This window comes from Oncorhynchus kisutch, linkage group LG15 (assembly GCF_002021735.2).
Source record: "Oncorhynchus kisutch isolate 150728-3 linkage group LG15, Okis_V2, whole genome shotgun sequence".
NCBI classification, from domain to species: domain Eukaryota; kingdom Metazoa; phylum Chordata; class Actinopteri; order Salmoniformes; family Salmonidae; genus Oncorhynchus; species Oncorhynchus kisutch.
The window spans coordinates 10534720-10560510 of record NC_034188.2 but is presented as its reverse complement, the minus strand read 5'-3'; the positions used below and the strand labels follow the sequence as shown (position 1 = coordinate 10560510).

General features: G+C 43.2%; 2 protein-coding genes across 7 annotated transcripts in view; one reads left to right on the top strand and one right to left on the bottom strand.

Annotated features, from left to right (window-relative positions):
- Positions 1-301: 301 nt before the first annotated feature.
- On the bottom strand, positions 302-1774 carry LOC109879495 (BTB/POZ domain-containing protein KCTD16). The gene has a single exon (XM_074933756.1). The coding sequence runs from the start codon at positions 1136-1138 to the stop codon at positions 302-304; it is 837 nt and encodes a 278-aa protein (XP_074789857.1). The 5' UTR covers positions 1139-1774.
- A 10728-nt stretch (positions 1775-12502) lies between these two features.
- Positions 12503-25791, top strand: part of LOC109879498 (glucocorticoid receptor) — a 79926-nt gene continuing 66637 nt past the window's right edge. For 2 of the 6 annotated variants that reach the window (XM_031789628.1, XM_031789629.1), the window contains exons 1-3: positions 12503-12778; positions 13701-14000; positions 23710-24671. In XM_031789628.1, the coding sequence (XP_031645488.1) occupies positions 13710-14000; positions 23710-24671 (1253 nt within the window). In that variant the 5' untranslated portion in view covers positions 12503-12778; positions 13701-13709. Of the gene's footprint in view, positions 12779-13399; positions 13553-13700; positions 14001-23709; positions 24672-25791 lie in introns of all 6 variants that reach the window. The other 4 variants (XM_031789626.1, XM_031789624.1, XM_031789625.1 and 1 more) reach the window with 3 other exon arrangements.

The following is a 25791-nucleotide window of genomic DNA, read 5'->3' as shown; positions in this document are numbered from 1 at the left end:
GGGGGCAAAGGGGGCTGCAATTCAATACTAGGAAGGTGTTCCTAATGTTTTGTACACTCAGTGTATATAATCACAAACTTGAAAAGCTAGTTAAAACCAGGTGCAGGGATGATAGCAAAGGGAACCATATAGGCCTGAGACTATATTTCTCCTAGTGAGTCTGTCAGACATCCGTAGTCTAACATACTTAACTATTCCCTTTACTAAATCCACTTAAACAATTGATTGTGACATGGCGTCAACCAGTGGCCTAACCTAAAGGGCATTACTAAAGAAGGTTTATGGTGTTTTATGTGGGAAATCACTTACGGTAGAAGACGTACTGCGTGAAGTTGGACCAGACTTTCTCGGGTGCGTAATGGCTGATGGAAGAAGCGGTGATCGACGAGTTACAGGCAACGATGTGGAATCCGCTCTCCGACAGCATGTCAAAGGCCCGCTCCAAGTGACGGAACCGGAGGAAGAACCGGGAGGTGTACCTGTCCGCAGGCCTGTCCGCGTCTCGGCTCTCGTTCAGGGTGTTTCCAAACACCTCTTTGGCGAGGCCGATCCTTCCGCTGATGAAGATTCTGGGTACTGCTTTTTGGGATTTGGGGTCAATCTGGCTGTCCTTGCCTCCCGGTGCCGCACACGTGCCTTTGAAACCGACGGTTATGTATCCATACCTCCGGTCCAGAGAGTAGGAGGAATATATCCTCTGGTCGCTGCCTAGCGACGCGTCGTCGAAATCACTGTGAAAAGGGTCGTCCTGAAACTGTTTAGATTCCTCGGACGCCAACAGTTTGACCAGTTTGGGGAGTTCAAAGTATTCCGCTTCCCGTTTTAACCTCCCTTTCTCTGGGAAGTGGTCCGGTAGAACAACCTGCTTATCTCTCAGATAATCCAATACATATCGGAACAGAAAACCATCTCTGTCGATAAAATAACGTCCCCGGAGGTCCCGTGCCAAATCATTCGAGGACCCCTTCTTGGTGGAGAATAACCGTCCCAGTAAGGAATTGGGGATGCTTGTTAAAGTATGGAGACGAGTATAGTATACCTGACCTCCTACGTTTAGTTCAATAACATCAGACGGCGGGTTTTGCACCGACCCTGTTTCTTTTGCCTGCTGGGTTTTACAATTCTCAATCAGTGCCATTTTTAAAATTCATGCACAAAACCAAATCCCGGTCACCGTTAGGCGCGCAGATGTTTCCGAAAAAGTTTTCAATCTATATGGGATGGAATAGCATGTCTTCTGTGTGCTGATTAGGTCTACATACCAAGGACACCGTTGACCACCCAACATTATTCAAGACAAGTGCTGTAAAAAAAAAAACTCAGGTGCCTCAGTTAAGCCGCGGGTGAAATGCCTGCCGATCGTGCAAGTCTTCTGTTTAATGAAATCGATCAGCGCATCCAATGCATGCATAATTTTACTCACGCCCATTGCTATGTCCTATTGCTGTGAGTCAATTGATATAATCCTACAGTGAAATCCAAGTGAAATCATCATTATTCCATCATCAATTGAACAAATGATTCAACACCTCTGTACTTCAGTCCGTTCTGGATAAAAATGTCAAACTTCTTTGATTCTGCAAGGCAAGCTTCTGTCCCTGTTTATTTTAACGGTCCAATGTAACTTCATTTGCCGGAAGCAAATGCACGTTCGCTGTTCACTGAGACCGTGCTGAAATTGCCATGCGCGTGCAGTTATTTTCTTAAAGTGAAGATGGGAATCTGGACGCTAGTGAAGCGCGCGCCCATCTGTCCGTCTCCAAACTGCTGTGCAGAGAGGAGAACAGAAGTAACCGCCAGGCTGGCACCGGAGTGAAGAAGGTTAACATGAGGATTCTCCAGCGGTTGCGCGGGGAAAAAAACATTATGGGGAGTTACGTCTTACATCATTATCTTAAAGGAAAATGACATTTGAAAACGTGTGACGTAGAGTAGATTAACCTACATTCTGAATGACATTAAGAAAATAGATGAACATTCTGCAAAGTAGAATAGGCGATGATAACATATGACGTTGAATTTAATTAGGGGATTTGCAAATGCTTAAATTTATCAGGTGAATATTTAAAAACCATGAATTATATTATTTGCTAAAAGAAAATACTCACACCTTATGTTTCTTTGCTCCACATTATTTATCTATGCAAATTAATAATGGCTTAATTGTCAATCACTAGCTATTATTCCACGTTGTGATTGGACTGGGTGAGTGGGCGTCACTTCAGCACCATGGACAGGTATCGTTCCGCAACAAGTGGCCATTGTAATGAGTGCGCAGCCCGTTGTCTGCACATGCGAAGGCTTTCTTTCAATCCATGATGGTGACAGTGCACGAAGACTTAGGCCTACTTGTCACAGTAATTATCTTTAAATAGCTCATATGTTGCAATGCATGTCGGCCATTTCCAACATACTATCTTGTTTGCTCTTTAAGGGCTGGCTTGGATGAGTCAAATACACTGAGAATACCACACATTTGGAACACCTTCCTTATAATGAGTTGCACCACTCCCCTTTTGCCCTTACAACTGTTTCATTTCGTCAGGACATGGAATCTGCAAGGTATTGAAAGCGTTCCACAGGGATGCTGCTCGCCCATGTTGACCCCAATGCTTCCATTCATGATACACACGGGAAACTGTTGAGCATGAAAAACCCAGCAGTGTTGAAGTTCTTGGCACAAACGGGTGCGCCTGGCACCTACTACCATACCCCGTTCAAAGGCACAAAAATATTTTGTCTTATCCATTCACCCTCTGAATGGCAGACATACATAATCCATGTCTCAATTGTTTCAAGGCCTAAAAATCTTTCTTTAACCTGTCTCCTCCCCTTCATCTACATTGGTTGATGTGGATTTAACAGGTGACATCAATGAGGCATCATAGCTTTCACCTGGATTCACCTGGTCAGTCTGTCATGGAAATAGCATGTTTTAAAAACCTCTACAGGATCGGTGTGTTTAGTAGAAATGTACTCTTTAGTAGGCCTGTACTCTTTAGTAGGCCTATACTCTTTAGTAGGCCTGTACTCTTTTTAGTAGGTCTGTACTCTTTAGTAGGCCTGTACTCTCTTTAGTAGAACTGTACTCTTTAGTAGGCCTGTACTCTCTTTAGTAGGCCTGTACTCTTTAGTAGGCCTGTACTCTCTTTAGTAGGCCTGTACTCTCTTTAGTAGAACTGTACTCTTTAGTAGGCCTGTACTCTTTTTAGTAGGCCTGTACTCTTTAGTAGGCCTGTACTCTTTTTAGTAGAACTGTACTCTTTAGTAGGCCTGTACTCTTTTTAGTAGGCCTGTACTCTTTTTAGTAGAACTGTACTCTCTTTAGTAGAACTGTACTCTTTAGTAGGCCTGTACTCTCTTTAGTAGGCCTGTACTCTCTTTAGTAGACCTGTACTCTCTTTAGTAGGCCTGTACTCTTTAGTAGGTCTGTACTCTCTTTAGTAGGCCTGTACTCTTTAGTAGGCCTGTACTCTTTAGTAGGCCTGTACTCTTTTTAGTAGGCCTGTACTCTCTTTAGTAGGCCTGTACTCTCTTTAGTAGACCTGTACTCTCTTTAGTAGGGCCTGCACTCTCTTTAGTAGGCCTGTACTCTCTTTAGTAGGGCCTGTACTCTCTTCAGTAGGCCTGTACTCTCTTTAGTAGAACTGTACTCTTTAGTAGGCCTGTACTCTCTTTAGTAGACCTGTACTCTCTTTAGTAGGCCTGTACTCTTTAGTAGACCTGTACTCTTTAGTAGGCCTGTACTCTTTAGTAGGCCTGTACTCTTTAGTAGGCCTGTACTCTTTAGTAGACCTGTACTCTTTAGTAGGCCTGTACTCTCTTTAGTAGACCTGTACTCTCTTTAGTAGGCCTGTACTCTTTAGTAGGTCTGTACTCTCTTTAGTAGGCCTGTACTCTTTAGTAGGCCTGTACTCTTTAGTAGGCCTGTACTCTTTAGTAGACCTGTACTCTTTAGTAGGCCTGTACTCTCTTTAGTAGACCTGTACTCTCTTTAGTAGGCCTGTACTCTTTAGTAGGTCTGTACTCTCTTTAGTAGGCCTGTACTCTTTAGTAGGTCTGTACTCTTTAGTAGACCTGTACTCTTTAGTAGGCCTGTACTCTTTAGTAGACCTGTACTCTTTAGTAGGCCTGTACTCTCTTTAGTAGACCTGTACTCTCTTTAGTAGGCCTGTACTCTTTAGTAGGTCTGTACTCTCTTTAGTAGGCCTGTACTCTTTAGTAGGTCTATACTCTCTTTAGTAGGCCTGTACTCCCTTTAGTAGGGCCTGTACTCTCTTTAGTAGACCTGTACTCTTTAGTAGGCCTGTACTCTTTAGTAGACCTGTACTCTTTAGTAGGCCTGTACTCTCTTTAGTAGACCTGTACTCTTTAGTAGGCCTGTACTCTTTAGTAGGCCTGTACTCTCTTTAGTAGGCCTGTACTCTTTAGTAGGCCTGTACTCTTTAGTAGGCCTGTACTCTTTAGTAGGTCTGTACTCTTTAGTAGGCCTGTACTCTTTAGTAGGTCTGTACTCTTTAGTAGGCCTGTACTCTTTAGTAGGTCTGTACTCTCTTTAGTAGGCCTGTACTCTTTAGTAGGTCTATACTCTCTTTAGTAGGCATGTACTCTTTAGTAGGCCTGTACTCTTTAGTAGGTCTGTACTCTTTAGTATGCCTGTACTCTTTAGACTCTTTTTCTTATATTGGAAGAAAAGCAGTGAAAGACTAAATCCTTTGAAGTAATATAAACTCTTCATCCCTGTAGTATACAGAATGCTGTGGTCTGCTTAGAGGTGGGTCAGAGAATCACCAGCAGCACCAGCATATAAACTCTTCATCCCTGTGCTCTCTGATAGGACATTGGTGGTTTGAGTCAGCATGGAGTGATTTTCTCCCTGGCTGGTGGATCATTTCACCGACTCAAATTCCTGTACATTCAGATGTATGTGGTGGATAAAGGTGATTCTGACTCTGGGATGTGAGAAGCCAACACTGGTCATGCTTTACCCTGCATGATAATTCACTGTTTAGTGCTGGAGAGGGGTTGCTAAGCAGCCACATGGGGGGGAGGGACCAGCTTCAGTGAGTGGGATTCAAGCAGAAGGGATTGAAAGCTGTGTGTCACTGCTGTTGCTGATTCTTCAGCCAGAGGTTTTTTTTTCTTTTTCATTTTAATGTGAGATTTTCCTTTTTTTCCTGTATATTTTTAAGAAAACTGCTTCTTTGTGTTGTTGTGGCTGAGCTTGGGGCAACATGTGGGGTGCAGACAGTGAGTGAGTGTTGTGGCTGAGCTTGGGGCAACATGTGGGGTGCAGACAGCGAGTGAGTGTTGTGGCTGGGCTTGGGCAACATGTGGGGTGCAGACAGCGAGTGAGTGTTGTGGCTGAGCTTGGGCAACATGTGGGGTGCAGACAGCGAGTGAGTGTTGGCTACTTTGTTGTGAAGTGTTATGGATATTCAATCCATTTCATAATGCATTTTATCTTTGGAAACAAAACAATCAAAATGGATGAAACATTTCAGAGTGTGTTGGACTGCCGACTAACGACAACAACAGATGCCATTAATCCTCAGCAGAGAATCCTTAGTTCCTGTTTTTAAACCAAGCTGTTCCTGTACAAACAAACAAACACACTGCTATACTTTCATATTTATAATACTCTCTCTCTCTCCCTCTTTCACTCTCCAGGTTGGTGCAACACTACCAGTTTCAGATTTTTAAGAGGGGTTGAATTTCATGCCAGCTCAGCATGAATAGTATACGACAATATGACTCTCCAGCTGAGAGTGATGTTAGACATTCTAGAATTTCCATTATGTTACATAACTTAATCATTTGGAATAGTTGAAAGATCCTGTTGTTGAAATCTTTGGTTAAATATCACTGACTGGAAAAGACAACAATGCCCTCCAAACAATAAAGTGTTAAGGAATGTGGTAAACAATATACTTCAACTAACAAATAAGTCAGACATATTTAGAGTACATAAACGTAAACATATTTCCTTGGACCTCTCTAAGACAAATCACATCTAATGTTATTGACAGTATCTCTACTATCGCATCTCATCTAATGTTATTGACAGTATCTCTACTATCGCATCACATCTAATGTTATTGACAGTATCTCTACTATCGCATCTCATCTAATGTTATTGACAGTATCTCTACTATCGCATCTCATCTAATGTTATTGACAGTATCTCTACTATCGCATCTCATCTAATGTTATTGACAGTATCTCTACTATCGCATCACATCTAATGTTATTGACAGTATCTCTACTATCGCATCTCATCTAATGTTATTGACAGTATCTCTACTATCGCATCACATCTAATGTTATTGACAGTATCTCTACTATCGCATCTCATCTAATGTTATTGACAGTATCTCTACTATCGCATCTCATCTAATGTTATTGACAGTATCTCTACTATCGCATCTCATCTAATGTTATTGACAGTATCTCTACTATCGCATCACATCTAATGTTATTGACAGTATCTCTACTATCGCATCTCATCTAATGTTATTGACAGTATCTCTACTATCGCATCTCATCTAATGTTATTGACAGTATCTCTACTATCGCATCACATCTAATGTTATTGACAGTATCTCTACTATCGCATCACATCTAATGTTATTGACAGTATCTCTACTATCGCATCTCATCTAATGTTATTGACAGTATCTCTACTATCGCATCTCATCTAATGTTATTGACAGTATCTCTACTATCGCATCTCATCTAATGTTATTGACAGTATCTCTACTATCGCATCACATCTAATGTTATTGACAGTATCTCTACTATCGCATCTCATCTAATGTTATTGACAGTATCTCTACTATCGTATCTCATCTAATGTTATTGACAGTATCTCTACTATCGCATCTCATCTAATGTTATTGACAGTATCTCTACTATCGCATCTCATCTAATGTTATTGACAGTATCTCTACTATCGCATCTCATCTAATGTTATTGACAGTATCTCTACTATCGCATCTCATCTAATGTTATTGACAGTATCTCTACTATCGAATCTCATCTAATGTTATTGACAGTATCTCTACTATCGCATCACATCTAATGTTATTGACAGTATCTCTACTATCGCATCTCATCTAATGTTATTGACAGTATCTCTACTATCGCATCTCATCTAATGTTATTGACAGTATCTCTACTATCGCATCTCATCTAATGTTATTGACAGTATCTCTACTATCGCATCTCATCTAATGTTATTGACAGTATCTCTACTATCGCATCACATCTAATGTTATTGACAGTATCTCTACTATCGAATCTCATCTAATGTTATTGACAGTATCTCTACTATCGCATCACATCTAATGTTATTGACAGTATCTCTACTATCGCATCTCATCTAATGTTATTGACAGTATCTCTACTATCGTATCTCATCTAATGTTATTGACAGTATCTCTACTATCGCATCTCATCTAATGTTATTGACAGTATCTCTACTATCGCATCTCATCTAATGTTATTGACAGTATCTCTACTATCGCATCTCATCTAATGTTATTGACAGTATCTCTACTATCGCATCTCATCTAATGTTATTGACAGTATCTCTACTATCGTATCTCATCTAATGTTATTGACAGTATCTCTACTATCGCATCTCATCTAATGTTATTGACAGTATCTCTACTATCGCATCTCATCTAATGTTATTGACAGTATCTCTACTATCGCATCTCATCTAATGTTATTGACAGTATCTCTACTATCGCATCTCATCTAATGTTATTGACAGTATCTCTACTATCGCATCTCATCTAATGTTATTGACAGTATCTCTACTATCGCATCTCATCTAATGTTATTGACAGTATCTCTACTATCGCATCTCATCTAATGTTATTGACAGTATCTCTACTATCGCATCTCATCTAATGTTATTGACAGTATCTCTACTATCGCATCTCATCTAATGTTATTGACAGTATCTCTACTATCGCATCACATCTAATGTTGTTGACAGTATCTCTACTATCGCATCACATCTAATGTTATTGACAGTATCTCTACTATCGCATCTCATCTAATCTCTTCTCATCTCTCAAATCCTCTCATCTCCTCTCTAAATTGAGTCTTGGTGGTGAGTTGGTAAGGCAGTTTAGCAGCCTGGCAGCTGAGTCTTGGTGGTGAGTTGGTAAGGCAGTTTAGCAGCTGAGTCTTGGTGGTGAGTTGGTAAGGCAGTTTAGCAGCCTGGCAGCTGAGTCTTGGTGGTGAGTTGGTAAGGCAGTTTAGCAGCCTGGCAGCTGAGTCTTGGTGGTGAGTTGGTAAGGCAGTTTAGCAGCCTGGCAGCTGAGTCTTGGTGGTGAGTTGGTAAGGCAGTTTAGCAGCCTGGCAGCTGAGTCTTGGTGGTGAGTTGGTAAGGCAGTTTAGCAGCCTGGCAGCTGAGTCTTGGTGGTGAGTTGGTAAGGCAGTTTAGCAGCCTGGCAGCTGAGCCTTGGTGGTGAGTTGGTAAGGCAGTATAGCAGCCTGGCAGCTGAGTCTTGGTGGTGAGTTGGTAAGGCAGTTTAGCAGCCTGGCAGCTGAGTCTTGGTGGTGAGTTGGTAAGGCAGTTTAGCAGCCTGGCAGCTGAGTCTTGGTGGTGAGTTGGTAAGGCAGTTTAGCAGCTGAGTCTTGGTGGTGAGTTAGTAAGGCAGTTTAGCAGCCTGGCAGCTGAGTCTTGGTGGTGAGTTGGTAAGGCAGTTTAGCAGCCTGGCAGCTGAGTCTTGGTGGTGAGTTGGTAAGGCAGTTTAGCAGCCTGGCAGCTGAGTCTTGGTGGTGAGTTGGTAAGGCAGTTTAGCAGCCTGGCAGCTGAGTCTTGGTGGTGAGTTGGTAAGGCAGTTTAGCAGCCTGGCAGCTGAGTCTTGGTGGTGAGTTGGTAAGGCAGTTTAGCAGCCTGGCAGCTGAGTCTTGGTGGTGAGTTGGTAAGGCAGTATAGCAGCCTGGCAGCTGAGTCTTGGTGGTGAGTTGGTAAGGCAGTTTAGCAGCCTGGCAGCTGAGTCTTGGTGGTGAGTTGGTAAGGCAGTTTAGCAGCCTGGCAGCTGAGTCTTGGTGGTGAGTTGGTAAGGCAGTTTAGCAGCCTGGCAGCTGAGTCTTGGTGGTGAGTTGGTAAGGCAGTTTAGCAGCTGAGTCTTGGTGGTGAGTTAGTAAGGCAGTTTAGCAGCCTGGCAGCTGAGTCTTGGTGGTGAGTTGGTAAGGCAGTTTAGCAGCTGAGTCTTGGTGGTGAGTTGGTAAGGCAGTTTAGCAGCCTGGCAGCTGAGTCTTGGTGGTGAGTTGGTAAGGCAGTTTAGCAGCCTGGCAGCTGAGTCTTGGTGGTGACTTGGTAAGGCAGTTTAGCAGCTGAGTCATGGTGGCGACTTGGTAAGGCAGTTTAGCAGCTGAGTCTTGGTGGTGAGTTGGTAAGGCAGTTTAGCAGCCTGGCAGTCTCTCTCATATTATCTAGGCAATAATACAACAGCATGCTGAAGCTCAAACACTTCAGTGACTGGCTATATGGGTTATTATCTTTATCCGCACAGCATTACACTGACCTACATTCTCTTCTCTTGCACGCCCCTCATACACTAATTTCCCTTCGAGAGAGAGAGAGAGAGAGAGAGAGAGAGAGAGAGAGAGAGAGAGAGAGAGAGAGAGAGAGAGAGAGAGAGAGAGAGAGAGAGAGAGAGAGAGACATGTATGTGAATCTGCATATACTGAGAAATTACATAAATTTTTTTCTTTGCAGTTTAAAATTAGATTAGTAAACTACATGTAATGTAATATCCTTCCTCTTTGGTGGTGAGGCTTCATTGGTTCACTTTGCTCCACAGGAAGCCAATGTATTATCTACTATCACTTAAAAATGTCCCTGTTTGGATAAAGAGAGATATTCTGTGTTTCTAATGACTGTGTGTGTCTTTTTTTTCACCCATGTAATCTTTACACCAATTATAAATACTTGTTTTCCCAAAGAGCCTACTATGGAATCAAATTAGACTATGGCTTCAATTATCCAACTGTCACAGTGTTCCACTGCTGATAGGTCCCGTATAATTAGGTCTTGCCCAACAATGATGTATTGTGTCAGGCACAATGGCTTGTGACCATGGGTAACTAACTGTGTGCTCAGTTTATTATGCGTTGAAGAGCAGTGTAATCTACAGTCACAAAATGTCTAAACCCAAGACGCGCAACATCTCGAGACTTCCCGGGAACGCTTGCAAGACACACCAAGCAGACCAGGCCGGGGTTTGAGAATTCGAAGAGAGAAATGAAAAACTCTTTCTTAAGTTTTAAATTTTCTCAACATCTAAAGGCACAAACTAGATTCGAACCAATGTCTTATGAACATGTTTTTACTCCCAACCTTGTGAAAGTGACAAACTGACACGTTTTTATTTTCGTCAAAAACTAGTTTATATTGAAGGAATGCCTTTGATTTGACGGAATGCCTTTGATTTGACGCAATGCACATGCGCAGTTCGGAGCGAGAGACCGTTCATCCGATGACGAGATTCTGTGTTTAGTTTAGATGGCCAAAGTCGCCATGGCATCGCCTACAAGAGCAGTCAGAAACGGCTTCTCCGATAGAAATCCCCTATCTACATACTGTCTTTGTTAAAGTATTCAATTGATCCCATACACGATGAACAGTACCAAGGTCAGCCACTAGATGGGAGTGTTCAGTAGGGAATGGAGCATTACAGAACTGTGGAATGGAGTGGGAAGGAGAGGAGATACCTTCACAACAGCTAAAATATTTCCCCTATTCATGCATCTTGTGGGTTGCCATTGCACTGTGAAGGTGTCGTTAGTTGCAATAACAACAATGCAGATACATATTTGAGATGCAAATGAATAATACAAATGCGATACAGATATGTCTCTGTGTGTCTAAATGAGAACAACTGATTGATTTGAGTATTCGGTCAGGACTCAGGAAGAACTGTCGACAACATTGACGTGGCACTCATAATCAGGGCTGAATGACTCCATGAATAACTCTCATCAGAGTCACGTTGAGTCATCAGCGCAGTTTTGTGCGATGGTAACACATCGACTTTTGGGCTCCCGAGTGTCGCAGCGGTCAAAGGCGCAGCGTCACTACTGGTTCAAATCCAACCAGCCGTGAGTGGGAGTCCCATAGTGCGGCGCACAATTGGCCCAGTGTCGTCTGTGTTTGGCTGGTGTAGGCCGTCATTGTAAATAAGAATTTGTTCTTAACTGACTTGCCTAGATAAATCAAAAAAAGTTTGTTTAACCTCTATTTAACTAGGTTAGTTAAGAACAAATTCTAATGTATGGCAAATGGCAAATGTGTTAACATCGTGCGCTGGTATGAAGCATCAGCACTAGAGACAAACCATTGGGAACAAACATCTGGACCTTGTCTGATGCAACAACGAAAAGCTGGCATCCTGCAAAACATTTATGTGATTGTAGGATACAAATACGAGCTTAGGCCTACATCATTTGTAGATATTACTCATTCAAAATATTTTGTTCTCAACTTTAATTTCATCAAGAGTTGTAGGTACATGTTCAATGATTAACCCATTTGTACAAGTCCTGTTCGATTTATATGTGATGTTAACCTTGAAGACCGATTGCTTTTAGATAAAAATGTTTTATGGTTTCACAGCCTACAGCCAGGCTACTTAATCAAAGTGTACTACTTCAACTACTTACATTCAAATGGGGTGGGACGAGCTGGTACATTCAAATGGGGTGGGACGAGATGGTACATTCAACTGGGGTGGGATGGGACGAGTTGGTACATTCAAATGGGGTGGGATGGGACGAGCTGGTACATTCAAATGGGGTGGGATGGGACAAGATGGTACATTCAAATGGGGTGGGATGGGACGAGATGGTACATTCAAATGGGGTGGGACGAGCTGGTACATTCAAATGTGATGCGTAGCGACATAAATTCTGATTGGTACATAGGTAATTGTGTGTAAACAGATATCTTCTTACCTCTTCATACACATATTACATGTCCATTCCAAACCAGGTTAAATGCAGTGTCCATGTTTAATCAGGGCTTATAGATCCCAATTCTGGGAATAGGCATAAAAATATATATTTTCAGATCATATTTTTAAATAAGTGGTTTTGCCCTATGCATTATTCTTATCTGGCTGACGATACCTCATCAAGTTTCATACATAGCCTACGATTCGATATACATCTGTCTAGCTGGCTACTATACCGCAGGTAGCCCAGTGCGTTGAGCGGAGGACTAATAACCGAAAGGTTGCTAGATCGAATCCCCGAGCTGACAAGGTAAAAAGTAATTCTGCTCCTAAACAAGGCAGTTAAACCCACTATTCCTAGAACGTCATTGAAAATAAGAATTTGTTCTTAGAAACTGACATGCCTAGTTAAATTGGCCAAATGACAACCAATGGCTATGCATACCTACTGTAAGTGGAGCATGTAAGTTGCAGTATCTCGTCTTCGCCAACAGGTTGCACTACGTATTGTAAACAGTGAGATCTCCATTTTGTATGTTTTTTCCCCCCCCTCAGAGGTTAGCGCCTACTTTCCTTTTGGCTGTGAACACCACAGCTAATTCCGTGCATTTCGGACTCAATTGGATACCTAACACATTGTAGTGGATTGGATGATCCGATCGATTACTTGCTTCTTCGTGTCCTGATACGATTTGCAAGGAGAACGCAATCGGATGTTTTCGTGTTTCTAGCCGGTTTGCAAGCAAAACAACACCAAACAAAAACAACCATGCATGGAGTCACAACTACAAAACGCCTGAGGGGTAGGCACACGCTTTAGATGTATAGTATTTGAAGTCATATAATGTGCCATACATTAATTTGGAATGAATAACCAGAGATGGATTATGTTAGCCACTAGCTAGTTAGCTCAACATGTCTCTCAATGACATTTGGGGGAACGCATTTGCAGGAGCTAACGTAGCTAACTAACTCATGTGAGCTGCTTAAAAAGCTAAATGTGCTGTTGCAAAATATATGAACAGGGCGGGTTAACTAGTTAGGTTGCAGAAACACTTAATTCAATTCATACGCCACGATGCTTGTTTTTGTTGCTTTCAAATAATAAAGTAAAGCAAAGGGAATAGTTAGCCACTTAGCTAGGTAGCTAATATCTAACCAGCAATGCGCCCCAACAGCAGGGGACTTCGGAGAATTCAGGTCAACTTCATAGAATGGATCAATTTGTCAACAATTATAAACACATGAAGTGTATGCAAATGACCTTCACACGTCACATGTGTAATGTCATTTTAACTAAGTAATTTAAAAGTACATATTATTCATTCATTGAAACCATACTATTAGGACAGATGTTGATGATACAGCTAGTATATTAGGTATAACTTGCCACGTGTGTCGTATGTTTGTGTCTTTACACTTAGGCATGTTATTTGATACATGTCCATATTAGCCTACACGTGGCAGACACCGATCTAGCGCCGCACCAGGGGTATATTCATTATGCCGATTGCAACAGAAACAGGTTTACTCCAAATGGAAAACGTTTTGCAATGAAGTCTATTGAATAAATTCAGGTAGGTCACTCCCCGTTTGGCGATGATTCATTGTTTCATTATGTTAGGTACTTAAACTGTAAACGGTTTCCATTTCGAGATGTAATGAATACACTAGCATCCATGCTAATGACATTACCCACTCGGTCTTTTCCCTCTCTCTACCCAGGATCATAAGATGGATCAAGGAGGAGTGAAGAAGAGCAGGAGTAACAACGACAACAGCCGAGTTAAGCTCCTTCTGGGCGAAACGCCCTCAGAGAGAACCCCTCTCACTGGTGCTCCCTGCAGTGCCATGTCCGTTGCTTTGGCAACCACCACCACCACCTCCTTCCTTCCATCCAGCCAGCTGATGCAACCAGGTGACGTGCCCAGCGGACTCAGTAACAGCCCTCCTCCCTCAGGTGAGGACCTCGCTTCAGCCTCCGTGGGCCTCTACCTGGAAGACCCAGAGCCTCCCGCCACAAAGGTACTGCTACTCATTTGTTGTACTAACGCTCTAGCACTGGACTCTATCCCCACACCCACTGGACTCTACTCCCACACCCACTGGACTCTACTCCCACACCCACTGGACTATACCCCGACACCCACTGGACTCTACCCCCACACCCACTGGACTCTACCCCCACACCCACTGGACTTTACCCCCACACCCACTGGACTCTACCCCCACACCCACTGGACTCTACCCCCACACCCACTGGATTCTACCCCCACACCCACTGGACTCTACCCCCACACCCACTGGACTCTACTCCCACACACCCACTGGACTCTACCCCCACACCCACTGGACTCTACCCACAACCACACCCACTGGACTCTATCCACAACCACACCCACTGGACTCTACCCACAACCATACCCACTGGACTCTACCCACAACCACACCCACTGGACTCTATCCACAACCACACCCACTGGACTCTATCCACAACCACACCCACTGGACTCTACCCACAACCACACCCACTGGACTCTACCCACAACCACACCCACTGGACTCTACCCACAACCACACCCACTGGACTCTACCCCGACACCCACTGGACTCTACCCCCACACCCACTGGACTCTACCCCCACACCCACTGGACTCTACCCACACACCCACTGGACTCTACCCCCACACCCACTGGATTCTACCCCCACACCCACTGGACTCTACTCCCACACCCACTGGACTATACCCCGACACCCACTGGACTCTACCCCCACACCCACTGGACTCTACCCCCACACCCACTGGATTCTACCCACAACCACACCCACTGGACTCTACCCACAACCACACCCACTGGACTCTACCCACAACCACACCCACTGGACTCTACCCACAACCACACCCACTGGACTCTACCCACAACCACACCCACTGGACTCTACCCACAACCACACCCACTGGACTCTACACACAACCACACCCACTGGACTCTACCCACAACCACACCCACTGGACTCTACCCACAACCACACCCACTGGACTCTACCCCACAACCACACCCACTGGACTCTACCCACAACCACACCCACTGGACTCTACCCCCAACCACACCCACTGGACTCTACCCACAACCACACCCACTGGACTCTACCCACAACCACACCCACTGGACTCTACGAACACACTGGACTCTACCCAACACACTGGACTCTACCCACATACACCAGACTCTACCCACATACACCAGACTCTACCCACACCCACTGGACTCTACGAACACACTGGACTCTACCCAACACACTGGACTCTACCCACATACACCAGACTCTACCCACATACACCAGACTCTACCCACACACGCTGGACTCTACGAACACGCTGGACTCTACCCAACACACTGGACTCTACCCACATACACTAGACTCTACCCAACACACTGGACTCTACCCACATACACGAGACTCTACCCACACACACTGGACTCTACCCACACACACACACACACACACACACACACACACACACACACACACACACACACACACAGTACATTTTCCCACACACATAACATGAATCCTGATGCCCCATGCACTTTCGCACTCACCACATGCACTGCTGCTACTGTGTATTATCTGTCTTAGTCATTTTACAGTACATATACAATGCAAAGCTACCTCAATTATCCCTGTATATAGCCATGATATTACCTGGTACTCCCTGTATATAGCCATGATATTACCTGGTACTCCCTGTATATAGCCATGATATTACCTGGTACTCCCTGTATATAGCCATGATATTACCTGGTACTCCCTGTATATAGCCATGATATTACCTGGTACTCCCTGTATATAGCCATGTTATTACCTGGTACTCCCTGTATATAGCCATGATATTACCTGGTACTCCCTGTATATAGCCATGTTATTACCTGGTACTCCCTGTATATAGCCATGATATTACCTGGTACTCCCTGTATATAGCCATGATATTACCTGGTACTCCCTGTATATAGCCATGATATTACCTGGTACTCCCTGTATATAGCCATGATATTACCTGGTACTCCCTGTATATAGCCATGTTATTACCTGTACTCCCTGTATATAGCCATGATATTACCTGGTACTCCCTGTATATGGCCGTGTTATTGCCTGGTACTCCCTGTATATAGCCATGTTATTACCTGGTACTCCCTGTATATAGCCATGATATTACCTGGTACTCCCTGTATATGGCCATGATATTACCTGGTACTCCCTGTATATGGCCGTGTTATTACCTGGTACTCCCTGTATATAGCCATGTTATTACCTGGTACTCCCTGTATATAGCCATGATATTACCTGGTATCCTGTATATGGCCGTGTTATTACCTGGTACTCCCTGCTATATAGCCATGATATTACCTGGTACTCCCTGTATATAGCCATGATATTACCTGGTACTCCCTGTATATAGCCATGATATTACCTGGTACTCCCTGTATATAGCCATGATATTACCTGGTACTCCCTGTATATAGCCATGATATACCTGGTACTCCCTGTATATAGCCATGTATTACCTGTACTCCCTGTATATAGCCATGTTATTACCTGGTACTCCCTGTATATAGCCATGATATTACCTGGTACTCCCTGTATATAGCCATGTATATTACCTGGTACTCCCCTGTATATAGCCATGTTATTACCTGGACTCCCTGTATATACCATGTTATTACCTGGTACTCCCTGTATATAGCCTGTTATTACTGGTACTCCTGTATATAGCCATGTTATTACCTGGTACTCCCTGTATCTAGCCATGTTATTACCTGTACTCCCTGTATATAGCCATGTTATTACCTGGTACTCCCTGTATATAGCCATGTTATTACCTGGTACTCCCTGTATATAGCCATGTATTACCTTGGTACTTCCTGTATATAGCCATGTTTACTGGTACTCCCTGTATATAGCCTGATATTACCTGGTACTCCCTGTATATAGCCATGTTATTACCTGGTACTCCCTGTATATAGCCATGTATTACCTGGTACTCCCTGTATATAGCCATGTTATTACCTGGTACTCCCTGTATATAGCCATGTTATTACCTGGTACTCCCTGGTACTCCCTTATATAGCCATGATATTACCTGGTACTCCCTGTATATAGCCATGATATTACCTGGTACTCCCTGTATATAGCCATGATATTACCTGGTACTCCCTGTATATAGCCATGTTATTACCTGGTACTCCCTGTATATAGCCATGTTATTTACCTGGTACTCTCCTGTATATAGCCATGATATTACCTGGTACTCCCTGTATATAGCCATGATATTACCTGGTACTCCCTGTATATAGCCATGTTATTACCCTGGTACTCCCTGTATATAGCCATGTTATTACCTGGTACTCCCTGTATATAGCCATGATATTACCTGGTACTCCCTGTATATAGCCATGGTTATTACCTGGTACTCCTGTATATAGCCCTGATATTACCTGGTACTCCCTGGTATATAGCCATGTTATTACCTGGTACTCCCTGTATATAGCCATGTTATTACCTGGTACTCCCTGTATATAGCCATGTTATTACCTGGTACTCCCTGTATATAGCCATGTTATTACCTGCGTACTCCCTGTATATAGCCATGTTATTACCTGGTACTCCCTGTATATAGCCATGTTATTACCTGGTACTCCCTGTAATAACCATGTTATTACTGGTACTCCCTGTATATAGCCATGATATTACCTGGTACTTCCCTGTATATAGCCATGATATTACCTGGTACTCCCTGTATATAGCATGATATTACCTGGTACTCCCTGTATATAGCCATGATATTACCTGGTACTCCCTGTATATAGCCATGATATTACCTGGTACTCCCTGTATATAGCCATGATATTACCTGGTACTCCCTGTATATAGCCATGATATTACCTGGTACTCCCTGTATATAGCCATGATATTACCTGGTACTCCCTGTATATAGCCATGATATTACCTGGTACTCCCTGTATATAGCCATGATATTACCTGGTACTCCCTGTATATAGCCATGATATTACCTGGTACTCCCTGTATATAGCCATGATATTACCTGGTACTCCCTGTATATAGCCATGATATTACCTGGTACTCCCTGTATATAGCCATGATATTACCTGGTACTCCCTGTATATAGCATGATATTACCTGGTACTCCCTGTATATAGCCATGATATTACCTGGTACTCCCTGTATATAGCCATGTTATTACCTGGTACTCCCTGTATATAGCCATGATATTACCTGGTACTCCCTGTATATAGCCATGATATTACCTGGTACTCCCTGTATATAGCCATGATATTACCTGGTACTCCCTGTATATAGCCATGATATTACCTGGTACTCCCTGTATATAGCCATGATATTACCTGGTACTCCCTGTATATAGCCATGATATTACCTGGTACTCCCTGGTATATAGCCATGATATTACCTGGTACTCCCTGTATATAGCCATGATATTACCTGGTACTCCCTGTATATAGCCCTGTATATAGCCATGATATTACCTGGTACTCCCTGTATATAGCCATGATATTACCTGGTACTCCCTGTATATAGCCATGATATACCTGGTACTCCCTGTATATAGCCATGATATTACCTGTACTCCCTGTATATAGCCATGATTATTACCTGGATACTCCCTGTATATAGCCATGATATTACCTGGTACTCCCTGTATATAGCCATGATATTACCTGGTACTCCCTGGATATAGCCATGTTATTACCTGGTACTCCCTGTATATAGCCATGTATTACCTGGTACTCCCTGTATATAGCATGATATTACCTGGTACTCCCTGTATATGCCCTGATATTACCTGGACTCCCTGTATATAGCCATGATATTACCTGGTACTCCCTGTATATAGCCAGATATTACCTGTACTCCCTGTATATAGCCATGATATTACCTGGTACTCCTGTATATAGCCATGATATTACCTGGTACTCCCTGTATATAGCCATGATATTACCTGGTACTCCCTGTATATAGCCATGATATTACCTGGTACTCCACTGTATATAGCCATGATATTACCTGGTACTCCCTGTATATAGCCATGATATACCTGGTACTCCCTGTATATAGCCATGATATTACCTGGTACTCCCTGTATATAGCCATGATATTACTGGTACTCCCTGTATATAGCCATGATATTACCTGGTACTCCCTGTATATAGCCATGATATTACCTGGTACTCCCTGTATATAGCCATGATATTACCTGGTACTCCCTGTATATAGCCATGATATTACCTGGACTCCCGTATATAGCCATGATAGTACCTGGCTACTCCCTGTATATACCATGATATTACCTGGTACTCCCTGTATATAGCCATGATAGTACCTGGTACTCCCTGTATATAGCCATGATATTACGCTGGTACTCCCTGTATATAGCCATGATATTACCTGGTACTCCCTGTATATAGCCATGATATTACCTGGTACTCCCTGTATATAGCCATGATATTACCTGGTACTCCCTGTATATAGCCATGATATTACCTGGTACTCCCTGTATATAGCCATGATATTACCTGGTACTCCCTGTATATAGCCATGATATTACCTGGTACTCCCTGTATATAGCCATGATATTACCTGGTACTCCCTGTATATAGCCATGATATTACCTGGTACTCCCTGTATATAGCCATGATATTACCTGGTACTCCCCTGTATATAGCCATGATATTACCTGGTACTCCCTGTATATAGCCATGATATTACCTGGTACTCCCTGTATATAGCCATGATATACCTTGTACTCCCTGTATTAGCCATGATATACCTGGTACTCCCTGTATATAGCCATGATATTACCTGGTACTCCCTGTATATAGCCATGATATTACCTGGGTACTCCCTGTATATAGCCATGATATTACCTGGTACTCCCTGTATATAGCCATGATATTACCTGGTACTCCCTGTATATAGCCATGATATTACCTGTACTCCCCTGTATATAGCCATGATATTACCTGGTACTCCCTGTATATAGCCATGATATTACCTGGTACTCCCTGTATATAGCCATGATATTACCTGGTACTCCCTGTATATAGCCATGTTATTACCTGGTACTCCCGGTATATAACCATGTTACTTACCTGGTACTCCCTGTATATAGCCATGATATTACCTGGTACTCCCTGTATATAGGGCCATGATATTACCTGGTACTCCCGGTAGCCATTATCCTGGTATATAGCCATGTTATTACCTGGTACCTCCCTGTATATGGCCATGTTATTACCTGGTACTCCCTGTATATAGCCATGAATTACCTGGTACTCCCTGTATATAGCCATGATATTACCTGGTACTCCCTGTATATAGCCATGTTATTACCTGGTACTCCCTGTATATAGCCATGATATTACCTGGTACTCCCTGTATATAGCCATGTTATTACCTGGTACTCCCTGTATATAGCCATGTATATTTACCTGGTACTCCCTGTATATAGCCATGATATTACCTGGTACTCCTGTATATAGCCATGTATATACCTTCCCATGTATATAGCCATGATATTACCGTACTCCCTGTATATAGCCATGATATTACCTGGTACTCCCTGTATATAGCCATGATATTACCTGGTACTCCCTGTAATAGCCATGATATTACCTGGTACTCCCTGTATATACCATGTATTACCTGGTACTCCCGTATATAACGCCCATGTTATTACCTGGTACTCCCTGTATATAGCCATGATATTACCTGGTACTCCCTGTATATAGCCATGATTATTACTGGTACTCCCTGTATATAGGCCATGTTATTACCTGGTACTCCCTGTATATAGCCATGTTATTACCTGGTACTCCCTGTATATAGCCATGATATACCTGGTACTCCCTGTATATAGCCATGATATCCTGGTACTCCCTGTACTGTATATAGCCATGATATTACCTGGTACTCCCTGTATATAGCCATGATATTACCTGGTACTCCTGTATATAGCCATGATATTACCTGGTACTCCCTGTATATAGCCATGATATTACCTGGTACTCCCTGTATATAGCCATGATATTACCTGGTACTCCCTGTATATAGCCATGTATTTACCTGGTACTCCCTGTATATAGCCATGCTATTACCTGGTACTCCCTGTATATAGCCATGATATTACCTGGTACTGTCTGTATATAGCCGTGATATTACCTGGTACTGTCTGTATATAGCCAGTGATATTACCTGGTACTGTCTGTATATAGCCGTGATATTACCTGGTACTGTCTGTATATGGCCGTGATATTACCTGGTACTGTCTGTATATGGCCGTGTTATTACCTGGTACTCCCTGTATATGGCCGTGTTATTACCTGGTACTCCCTGTATATGGCCGTGTTATTACCTGGTACTCCCTGTATATGGCCGTGTTATTACCTGGTACTCCCTGTATATGGCCGTGTTATTACCTGGTACTCCCTGTATATGGCCGTGTTATTACCTGGTACTCCCTGTATATGGCCGTGTTATTACCTGGTACTCCCTGTATATGGCCGTGTTATTACCTGGTACTCCCTGTATATGGCCGTGTTATTACCTGGTACTCCCTGTATATGGCCGTGTTATTACCTGGTACTCCCTGTATATGGCCGTGTTATTACCTGGTACTCCCTGTATATGGCCGTGTTATTACCTGGTACTCCCTGTATATGGCCGTGTTATTACCTGGTACTCCCTGTATATGGCCGTGTTATTACCTGGTACTGTCTGTATATGGCCGTGTTATTACCTGGTACTGTCTGTATATGGCCGTGTTATTACCTGGTACTGTCTGTATATGGCCGTGTTATTACCCGGTACTGTCTGTATATGGCCGTGTTATTACCCGGTACTGTCTGTATATGGCCGTGTTATTACCCGGTACTGTCTGTATATAGCCGTGTTATTACCCGGTACTGTCTGTATATAGCCGTGTTATTACCCGGTACTGTCTGTATATAGCCGTGTTATTACCCGGTACTGTCTGTATATAGCCGTGTTATTACCCGGTACTGTCTGTATATAGCCGTGTTATTACCCGGTACTGTCTGTATATAGCCGTGTTATTACCCGGTACTGTCTGTATATAGCCGTGTTATTACCCGGTACTGTCTGTATATAGCCGTGTTATTACCCGGTACTGTCTGTATATAGCCGTGTTATTACCCGGTACTGTCTGTATATAGCCGTGTTATTACCCGGTACTCCCTGTATATAGCCGTGTTATTACCCGGTACTCCCTGTATATAGCCGTGTTATTACCCGGTACTCCCTGTATATAGCCGTGTTATTACCCGGTACTCCCTGTATATAGCCGTGTTATTACCCGGTACTCCCTGTATATAGCCGTGTTATTACCCGGTACTCCCTGTATATAGCCGTGTTATTACCCGGTACTCCCTGTATATAGCCGTGTTATTACCCGGTACTCCCTGTATATAGCCGTGTTATTACCGGTACTCCCTGTATATAGCCGTTACCGTACTCCTGTATATAGCCGTGTTATTACCCGGTACTCCCTGTATATAGCCGTGTTATTACCCGGTACTCCCTGTATATAGCCGTGTTATTACCCGGTACTCCCTGTATATAGCCGTGTTATTACCCGGTACTCCCTGTATATAGCCGTGTTATTACCCGGTACTCCCTGTATATAGCCGTGTTATTACCCGGTACTCCCTGTATATAGCCGTGTTATTACCCGGTACTCCCTGTATATAGCCGTGTTATTACCCGGTACTCCCTGTATATAGCCGTGTTATTACCCGGTACTCCCTGTATATAGCCGTGTTATTACCCGGTACTCCCTGTATATAGCCGTGTTATTACCCGGTACTCCCTGTATATAGCCGTGTTATTACCCGGTACTCCCTGTATATAGCCGTGTTATTACCCGGTACTCCCTGTATATAGCCGTGTTATTACCCGGTACTCCCTGTATATAGCCGTGTTATTACCCGGTACTCCCTGTATATAGCCGTGTTATTACCCGGTACTCCCTGTATATAGCCGTGTTATTACCCGGTACTCCCTGTATATAGCCGTGTTATTACCCGGTACTCCCTGTATATAGCCGTGTTATTACCCGGTACTCCCTGTATATAGCCGTGTTATTACCCGGTACTCCCTGTATATAGCCGTGTTATTACCCGGTACTCCCTGTATATAGCCGTGTTATTACCTGGTACTCCCTGTATATGGCCGTGTTATTACCTGGTACTCCCTGTATATGGCCATGATATTACCTGGTACTCCCTGTATATAACCATGTTATTACCTGGTACTCCCTGTATATAGCCATGTTATATTTACTCATGATTTTTTATTCATTATTCAAAATGTATTATTTTTCTTGTTACTATTTCCGTTTCAATTTTTTATCTTATCTTTAATTCTGCATTGTTGGAAAAGGACCCGTAAGTCAGCATTTCACTGTTGTCTACAAAGCATGTGACAAATACGATTTGGGTTTGGGTCAATTCCGTTTCAGTAATGCAGGATTTTTTTTCTCATAGAGAACCACTGGAATGTCAGGTTACTTGCTGAATTGCCTGAATTTAAATGTTTTCTTGTTTTTCTCCCCTTTGTAATGATTTGACAAACCAATTTTCCCATCTGTTATTAATGAAGTATTTCTTCTTATCTAAGCTCCTGCCCCAACAGACTAACACGTCCCTGGGCCTTGGACTCTTCACCCTTGGGGATACCTACTCCCGCCTGGAAGACAGCATCGCTGACTTCCACCGCTCCTCACCCAGCATGGACTCTCTGATCGGGGGCTCGGACCCTAACCTGTTCCCCATGTCCATGAGGACGGAGACAGACTTCTCCCGGGACCAGGACCTTATGGATATGGACCAGGAAGGGTACATTGGAAAAGACCAGAAACTGTTCAACGACAACACTCTGGATCTCCTCCAGGACTTTGAGTTGACAGGCTCCCCCTCAGACTTTTACGTAGGGGACGACGCCTTCCTTTCCTCCCTGGCTGATGACACTCTGCTGGGGGATGAGAGCCAGGATCGTGGGGTCTCCAACTCCACCTCCAAGCCAGCTGCTACTACGACCAATAGTGGTGGTTTTAGCGGTTCCAACACCACCACATTGAATGGTAGCAATCTACTAACATGTCAGGATGAATCCAACTCCAGCACCCCTCTGACAGGCAACTCCCCGACCCCCAACACCTTTCCCGTGGTGAAGCTTGAGAAGGAATCTGGCTTCATCCAGCTGTGTACTCCAGGAGTGATCAAACAGGAGAAGACCTCGGCCATTCGTAGCTACTCCTGCCGAATGAGTGGTAGTACCGGCGGCTCCACTTCCTCCTCCCCCTCAGAGCTGTCCAGCGCCAGCCCCATCTCCATCTGTGGGGTGAGCACCTCTGGAGGACAGAGCTACCACTTTGGAGTCAACAGCAGCATCAACACCCCCTTGGCTTCCACTAGCAGTGGAGCTTCTCCGCAGAAGGACCAGAAGCCCTCTGTGTTCAGCCTGTATCCTCCGTTGGTGACCGTAGGAGAGGCTTGGAACAACAGTAGCTATGGGGACGGAGCTTCTGGAATGCAAGGTCTCTCCAGCCCTACCTCCTCTTTCTCCAGCAGCTTTGCAAGGTAAGGAGAAGAATTTAAAGAATGTTGCTAATAAAAAGCAGTCCTGTATTTGGTCTGGTGGTCGTTTGGTGGTGGTCGTCTGGCCAGCCTGCTGCGTTGCGAGAGTGAGGCTGGTCTAGAGTTGCAAAAGGGTTGGAAACTTTCCGGTAAATTTCCTGAATTTTTCCAGAAATTTTCCATGGGAAGTTAAACCCTGGGAATTTGGGGAATTTTGCTTCAATTCATTAAAAAAGTTAGCTTATAACAGGGAACCTTTTTTTGTGTGGGATACACACAAGGCAATTCCTTATTTTGGTTCAACTATCCCCAATTCAATGCAATTGCAACCCTCTGCATGTACAGCTGATTCTCAAGATCTTGCACACTTAATGAGGTGCTATTGAGTCCACACTACTACACAGTCTGAGCCAGGGACTACATGCTTTCTGGTAAGTTTTGATTACAATACTGGGAGGGGTGAATATATTTGATATGATTGTTTGTTCACTAGTAAATAGTAGCCTACTACAAAGTGTGTTTAAATAATTTCTAACTTGTTAACAATTTTTGCTATTTAGTTTTTACTACAATGTGGGTTTTTAGCTTGCTTGAGCCTGCTAACTGTGTGTTAATTCACCTGTTTCCATACCAGTTTCATCAAAAAAAAAAAAAAGATTAAACAAGGAGTTTTTTAATCTAACTGCTTAACCATTTATCTGTACATGGAATTGTATATATTTTTTTACATTTTCTTTTACAATATTTAAAGGAAGTGGAGACATTTCACTGCAGCTAATGTAGAAGGGAAAAGCGGTATACATTTGTAAATACTGTGCCAAATCATATGTGAAGAATACAACAAAGATGCAGAATCATCTGGCCAAGTGCATAAAGTTCCCTCAGTGCTCACATCAAGCAACCTCTGACAAAAGTCCCTCTACTTCTATTCGAGGTGAAGATTATACATCAGATACCTTATCGATAGCAACAGCTCATGGTCCTCCTGGAATCAGAAGATTTTTTTTGACTCATTGGAGGAATGTAGCCAGAGAAATGCTCATGAATGTCTTACTTGAGCTGTGTATTATTATTACTATTATAATTATAATTATATTATTAATTAATAAATATTATAATTTTT